The sequence below is a fragment of the Peromyscus californicus genome, unplaced genomic scaffold, assembly GCF_007827085.1.
Source record: "Peromyscus californicus insignis strain IS unplaced genomic scaffold, ASM782708v3 Scaffold_9__1_contigs__length_137607984, whole genome shotgun sequence".
Taxonomy (NCBI): Eukaryota; Metazoa; Chordata; class Mammalia; order Rodentia; family Cricetidae; genus Peromyscus; species Peromyscus californicus.
Window position 1 is genome coordinate 121555578 of NW_026294617.1, and position 7857 is coordinate 121563434.

The following is a 7857-nucleotide window of genomic DNA, read 5'->3' on the forward strand; positions in this document are numbered from 1 at the left end:
GTGTGAGGTTTGGGAACAGAACTCAGGTTCTCTCAAAGAGCAGCCAATACTCTTAATCACTGAGCCATCTCTCCAACACCTGATCCTGCACTTACATAAAGGTGTGATATTCTGTTCATTATGGATTTTTAATACTAATTTCACATCTAAGAAGTAATATAATAAACATTAATTACTGAGGACTTTTTACATACTCTTAAATTTTAGCCTTCCAGTGAGCACTGTCTCACTTTGCATGCTTAATCACCTCTTAGAACCTCAAATTACTCATCTATAAAACTGAGTAATGCAAGCCAGGCACAGTGGCACACACCTGTAATCCCAATACGTCAGAGACTAAGGCAGGAGGATCACTATGAGTTTGGGGCCAGCCTGGGCTAAAGAGCAAAGACCCCGTCTTACCCGGCCTACAAAACAAGAGCAACCAAGTAAAACTTCCCTACCACATAAAACTGAATACTAAACAAGAGGAATACCATGAAGGCTCATGAGACTACATGGATATGTGTTTACTGTAAATGTTAACACGTTTATAGAACTCTACGCAACTGCAAGATAGAATTCTTACAGGAAGTAGTATAGTTAGAGATGTGAGATCAACTGTAAGTCCCACACTTGAAAGAAATTGAATCAGAAGCCTTAAAGGAATGTTCACACTTTGACACACCCATCTCTAGCAAACTTCTAAAGAAAAAGGCGAACAAGCGCCGCCCAAGCAATCCATTTCCTTTCCAGCCTCTATAATTAATCTTCATTTGGAAATTCGGTTTGTCCTCAGATTCTTTTGCTTTACAGTTTCTGAAACAGTCAGTTCACTGAAAATGAACAATTAATTTAGGAAGAACATCTTTAGTGTTTTCTAAAAAAAAAAAAAAAAAAAAAAACCAACAAGATAGCTCAAACAGCACGTGGGAAAGCATAGAAGTGGGAAAACGTTTTTGGAGAAGCTGAAGATATAAACCTTTGGGTCCCAGGTAAGGAGATCTTTCTGGGCTGAAGGAAGGTGAGGCACTTCCTGCTTGGACTAGCTAATGATTGTTCCCAACCTGGTTAAAATTCAGCAGCAACTCCACAACTTCTGAAAGATGCCCTCTCTTAGGATCTAAGGCCAATGTTTCAGATCTTCAGACCTGGGCATTTCACATGCTGGACTCAGTTTTATAGATAAGCAAGAAAAACTGTTCCCACCCTTTCCCCCTCTTCCCAGCCAGTCAGGATGGGCTCTGGTGCTGCTGACGCCCACTAAGACTCCCCTATCAGTTGTGAGGAGAGGTCAGAAAAGGGGGAACTTTGGTGGATTGTCCATTCTGACTGAATCATTAAACGACTTTCCAGGGTCATTCAAAGAACTTACAACAGAATCAATTGATTTTTCATCCTATGCTTTATTAGTTGTGATTTAGGAGAGAGAATGCCCTGTTTACACAGCTGTAACATGTCAGGACCTGTAGTACATTATTGGCTTGAGGCCTCTGAGTTGCAGTCCATTCTCAGCAGAATCAATCCAAACCTGAAAACATTCCCTCTAGGATGCGTGCACACATCTCCACATCTATGCGCATAAAGCACGCCCTGTACAAGCGAAAATCATATTCACTTGAGGTGAGTTACAAGTTCACCTTCCAAAAATAGGTCCTGACGTGTTGCTCTCAGCATGTGTACAATGGGAAGAGAGAGCTACAAATGCCAGTTAACTAGGTGCTCAGTGCCGGCAAAGGTGTTATCCTTTGCCGCCTGTCAGATCTCAGCCTCTGCAAGTGCAAGTTGCTGGCTGTTTAACATGCCTTCAGAGCACTGCCAATCTAAAATGGCTGCTTGGTAATACTTTAATTGCAGTTTCGTGGAAACAAATTGCTTTTTAACTGCAGTAAGCATTCCTGTGACTTGGCTGGACTGACAATAGGTGAGTCTAGGTAACAAAACCAAGATGAACATTAACTTGTAAATGATCTGTGTTGGCAACATCCTCCTAAAGTGAGGGCGAGGCAGCGAGGGTCCGGGATGGGACTCACCGCCCCCACCACCTCCACCCCCAACCCACCCCAGCCCCTGAAAGTCTCTTTGGGCAACCACTTTTAATTCACAACAATTATTTAAGCTATATGGAAACTCTTCACTCTGCTCTCGATAGATAGCTCTTGGATTCACTGTTTGTTCCATAATTTATTGACCCTCAGAAATATTTTATGTAACCAGTACTGAACATTAGAATCTTACTATACTGACACTTAAAGGCATCTAATGGAAGAGCTTCATTTTAGATGATTAGTTGTTTTAAATATCAGTGTGAATAAAGGCAACAGAAAGAATTTAAATATAGTTAATATTAAGGGGCTGGTTATTTCCCATGCTTCATTTCCATGCCACAGTCTCCTCACTTCATGTTATGAGACACAACAGTCCACGTTAAACTATTTCCTAGTAAACCAGAAAGGGCTGGAAATAGTTTCTTGTGGGGAATGATTTAGTTTGGAATGTCTTCAGGCTCCCAGGCTTTTTGTGTGTGTAAGTCTAGGCAGACACACAGGTAAAAGACAAAAAAAACCAAAAAACCCATTAAACCCTTTAGAGGACAATCTTCACACAAAATTGTTTCATTAGCAAGAGTGACAATTTGCATGATTGAGACATTTATATGTATCATAAACATAATTTTTTATCAGGAGTTCAGCAAGGCTCAGGAATGTTTGCTTTTATTTTAATTGTGCGTGCTTGTAAGGACCAGGGCCTGTCTTGCTGTGTGACGTGGTTTTTTCGTCTTTCAGAACACATACCCACATCACAAATGTAGTGCAAGAAAGGTGGGTAAGCTCAGGGTCCCCCACCCCCAACGAAACATTGGGTTTGGGGAGGAACGGCACACCATCACTGCTTATATCAGAATAAACCTGAGTGTTTTTAGTAGCTGTCTATCCACATCGAGCATCCCCATTAGAGCCGGGTTTTATTGTCTGAAATGCCTCTGGTTTCAAGAAAGTGTTTTACCTAAAGCAAGACTACTACTTAAATATGTTCTATTGTATATTCATAGCTCCATTAGTCCTTCTCCAATTTAGCACATCAAAGAGAAGGCTTCATCACTTGCATGTGGATTATACTAACATGAGTGACATTTGTAATCTTATAGGTCCTGCAACTTAAGAAATGCTTTTAGAAGCTCGTTAGGAAATACGCCACAGTGCTTGAGGAGTCAGCCATATAACAGTTCATTTAAAAGGCGGTAATGACCTTTGCCCTCCCCATCGCTGAATGCCATACTGTATTACTAAAAGTTATTAGCCACGTCCTTTGAATTTCCACACTACATGTGACATGAGTGCTTTTGCTAAAAACATAGATGTCTGCACTCCTCTGAACAACACCTTCCCCCTTGAACAGACCAAATTCTTTCAGAAAGTAGCTTAAGGGGGGAAGGGGGAGTAGTTAAAATCAGAACAAGTTTAGAGAAATTCTCCAAGGTGGATCCTCAGATTGTGTGTGTGTGTGTGTGTGTGTGTGTGATGAACACACATGTATTTCTTTATCTTTTGTTATTCTCCTTGCATTTTTTTTTTTTTTAAAACGAAGGCAAATGATTCACTTTAACATTCTGCCTTTAAATTCTCTTACAGGAGGTCTGCTGTTTCAACAACCAACTTCTCCCCCTGGCTTGGATCTCTGGAAGCAGGAAGTGAGCAGGGTCTTCATCAGGAGATTCGATCAAACAAAATAAAACACTCTTTTTAGACAACAGCACTAGCAGCATGAAAGCCCAGGTGTCAGCAGCCTGTGAGGCTGCAGCTGAGGTGGGCCCCACGGAACCAGTCATGGTAGCACCCTGGCATCCAGGCCCATTTGGCTCTTGCTAGGTCCAGTAGGAACAGGGCAGCTACTGAAGCATGGTACTCCACAGCTTCCAGAGGAACCTCTGTGGCCACTGTGGTGGAGACTCTCTGAGATTAGCAACTAGGAGCCAGCAACTACCTCAAGACTGAAGGAGACCTGAATCCTCCCCCAGTAATTACCAGGAAAAGGCATCAAGGAAGAAGCTCAAAAGGAACAGGGCTACCACAGGTCAACAGTCCCAGGGCTCCCATCCAAGACCACCAAGGCCAGAGTGAGCTCTGGAGTCCCTAAACTAACGGGGCTTCAGATTACACACAGATGGCTGGAGAAATGCTGCTGTGTTCAAAAGCTACAAAACCTGAGAGGAGAAGATGCTTGTGCTGTGACCAATAATACCCAAGGCTTTCCTACTGAGAGCAGAGCAGAAACGGCCAGCAAGTATCCATGTATACACACCAAAGCCTCGGATGCAAAGTGCTGTTAACCCGACGTTCTTCGATCAAAATGGCATGGTGAAATAATGTGAGGACTACTTTATTAGCCTGGAGCTAAATACAGGTGTCAACCCCACCCTCACCCCTAAATTTAAATGTTTGTTGTAGACGACAACAATAACAACAACAACAACAACAACAAAAATACCACTAATTTTTCCAAAATACATAAGAGAAAAAGCAGAGTTTAAACCCAAACTCTGTTGAATATTTTTCTTTTAAGTTTTTATTATTTAAATACACCATACTAGAGCAAATGTCTCTGAAAATATCACAAATAAAAGATTTTTTTTCTTCATTCAGCAAATTAGAAGTAGGGGGATTTCTACATAGTAGCGGCTATCAGCCTGACTCTCTTTTTTTCTTTTTTTCCTTTTTTGTATTTTTTTTTTCTTTTCTCTTTTTAATCTTTGCCATGGGCGGAGCAACATCAGGACAAGAACACTCACATGCATACATACATTGTATTTTACAGAGATACAATAAAAGTGTTCGTGATATAATATCACAAAAGCCACATCTCTTTTCCTTTAACTCATGTTCAGTTTGATTGAAACACATTTCATTACAACACTTAAATATACAAAGAGCAAACAGAATGTTGTTAAGGTAAAACACAGGGTACAAACTCTGGCCGGTGCCCTGCTAATTGTTAATGAGGGTAGAAAGCAGATTCCAATGCTTCTTTTAATTAGCTTCATTAGTCATTCCCCTCCCCCCAAGCACCCTCCCCCCCCCAAGATGTCCTTCGGTGGATCTTTTTTCATTCTCGCTACCGTCTCCCATTAGCCCAGGTTCATGGAGTCCTTAATGTCCATATTCAGTCATTTTAATACACCGATAAATGCAGGAAGGGCACTCAAGACTAAAGAAGGTGCGAAGGCATGGGGCGGGCGCTGGTTACAGAGGTCTACTGAAGACACATGGGATCCACCTGTGATGAACAAAATCTGAGATGAAGGCACGCATTCTGCATTACTCTGACCTTTCAGCAGACCTGCAAGAAATAAGAATGGGCATCTTAGCTAAAACGCTAAACTTGAGAGGTATTAAACAGCACAGCTTCTGTCGCCTCCACATTCACTAATCTTCTTTTATTAGATTACTTCCCAACTGTGACTTGATGGAGGCTCTCTGTGCGCCTTGCTCCGAAGCAGAACATGTTTTACTAGCCGAGAAAATGAGATGGTAAATGGACTCTGAGAAGCTTCAGATGTAGATGTCTACCATCCTTGAAACTCCCTTAAAGTGAGTTCCTCTCCAAACGGAATCAATTAGAAGGGCTCACCTCATGGTGGGGTCTTGGACTTTTAAAATAACCACAGGGCCATTCAGAGCAAGGTCCCTGAGAAGTTTGGGATTTTATGGGCTCATTTGTGTCACCTGTGGCAAGTGACTTAAACTGTCCCAGTTTCCTCCCCTTTAAAGCAGGAGTAACAAAGCTGTCACTGAGTCTGACTGAGATAGCATTATTATTCTGCTGTCTTTCCGTAACCCCTCCTCACCCATCCTGGCTTCTCCCTCCAGGGCAGGTGTGTGACAAAAACTATGCTCATATATACAAGTTTTGTTTGGTTTCTTCAGTCTCCCACCTTTGTCACGGGATGTTACATAACTATGACAGGCACAGCAATCGATACATGGGATGTGCTCCTTCTAACCTAAGAAGGATCGAGGAACAGGGATCCACGGGAAGCCTAACTCCAACACCTAAGCTACGAATGGCAACGCACAGCCGCCAAACACAGTCTGCGTGCAACTACCAAAACGGAGTAACGTCTAGGTTTGGAGGGTTTTTTTAAAAATCACATTTGGAACATCTCAGGAAGTTCTTGCTTTCACCCTTCCCCTAACTTACCGAAGGCCTGCGTCTCCAACCCCCACTTCCAAGCTAATTAAAGTGGTGGAGGCTCAATTCCCCAGAGTGTAAGCTCGGTATGAGAAAGGTAATTTGTCTGTCCAGAACAAAGATGTGCCAGCAGCCAGCAAGCATATTTAATAAATGATCATCAAATGTCCTCTACGATGGACACTCACAACACCAATTATGTAACTGTGGGGAGATGTGAAGTGATATGGAACCTAGAAAGCTTTGCTAAATCTTCCTCCAACTAAAGCACAGAAAATTCTGGAAGATTCCCGTACACTTGTGAATGGAAGAAAAAAATCCCGAGCAGGCAGGAATCTATCTACACAAGTGGAAAAGATGAGTCACGATTTCTGATTTTTCTAACATCCTAGAAAGCACATAGTTTTGGGACTGGCCAAGTCTCCTCCAAATGACAGAAGCTATCAAGCTCTGAAGCTCCTCAAACATCACTGGACCCAGACTTCAGGCAAATATGACATTTCAGTTGAGAATCTTAAACTTATTTTCCTCAGAATATAGAAAAGCCAGAGCCACAGCACAGAGACTGAACAGCACATCCCTAATACCACAGACACATTTCAGAAGAACCCAAGTTTAAAAGGACCAGTGACGGGGGCTGATACTTCCCATACAATGAACTGCCTTTAAAGGGCCATACAAATAACCAACTCATTATTTTTAAGACAGAGGATGGCTAAATACATTTACTATGCATCATGCACTCAAATGTAATTGCTTCTGCGAATGGAAGGAAAATGGCCAAAATAAATATCCAATTTTCTCAACCCCCAAACACGGAGAACGAGAGAAAAGAAAATAATAACATGGAACTATTTGTCATTTCTCCTCATCTCATCTCCCGTAGAAAAGAAACGCCACAGGGTTTTGGGAAAATCATTTTAAAGCATTCTCCAAAAAGCAGTTTATGTTCCCCTAGGAAGTGTGTTTTCATTAACTCTTCCCTCTCGCCCTCTCATTAATACCTCTCTGGACCACATTCAGCTTGCCCAGAACCTTTATTTACAGAAACTACCTTGAATTGACTGTGCTCATGGTGAGCAGAACACTAGAGGCAAAAATGGGAGCTACTCATGCCAACGGGGAAATGTGCTTAATTAACGCCACCCCCCGAAAAACACAGTGCCCGCCCGACAAGATCATTCCCTTAAGTTTTATTTCCTTAAGCCTTTTATGTGCAATTAATTTTTGAAGGCCACCTGTCTCCCTCTGTTTTAGGGACATTAAATTTCTCAACATTAAGAAAATATACACTAGCAGATTCTCCTTCATTGCCTAAACCGTATTTTGTGTTCCAATATGAACACCCTATAAGTTCCATCCTGAACAAGGTGTGGAAAGCAACTGCCTCCCCTCGAAGGCACAACATAGGCAATCCTGTAAAAACAAAACAACCATCTTCCCACTTCCTCACACCTTCACTGACATCGTCTCATCCTCAGTGAGGAGCTGCTGGGGTGCTGCTCACATCCCAAAGCGTCCTGTGCACTAGGTCCCAGCACGGCCACTGTGTTCAGTCTTCACAATCTGGCACCCACCCTTCTCCTCACCAAGCATACTCTGGAATAAGCTGTAATTTTTTTAAAAATAATTTACTAAGTCAGGAAATAGCATAAAACCAGGAACACAACAAGATAAGGCACACACTGG

At 42.1% G+C, this 7857-nt stretch overlaps 1 protein-coding gene across 3 annotated transcripts in view; it reads right to left on the minus strand.

Moving 5' to 3' along the window:
• Positions 1-1365: 1365 nt before the first annotated feature.
• Positions 1366-7857, minus strand: part of Lmo4 (LIM domain only 4) — a 19522-nt gene continuing 13030 nt past the window's right edge. For 2 of the 3 annotated variants that reach the window (XM_052730345.1, XM_052730346.1), the window contains exon 5: positions 1366-5253. In XM_052730345.1, coding sequence (XP_052586305.1) covers positions 5230-5253 — 24 coding nt within the window. In that variant the 3' untranslated portion in view covers positions 1366-5229. Of the gene's footprint in view, positions 5317-7857 lie in introns of all 3 variants that reach the window. The other variant, XM_052730344.1, reaches the window with a different exon arrangement.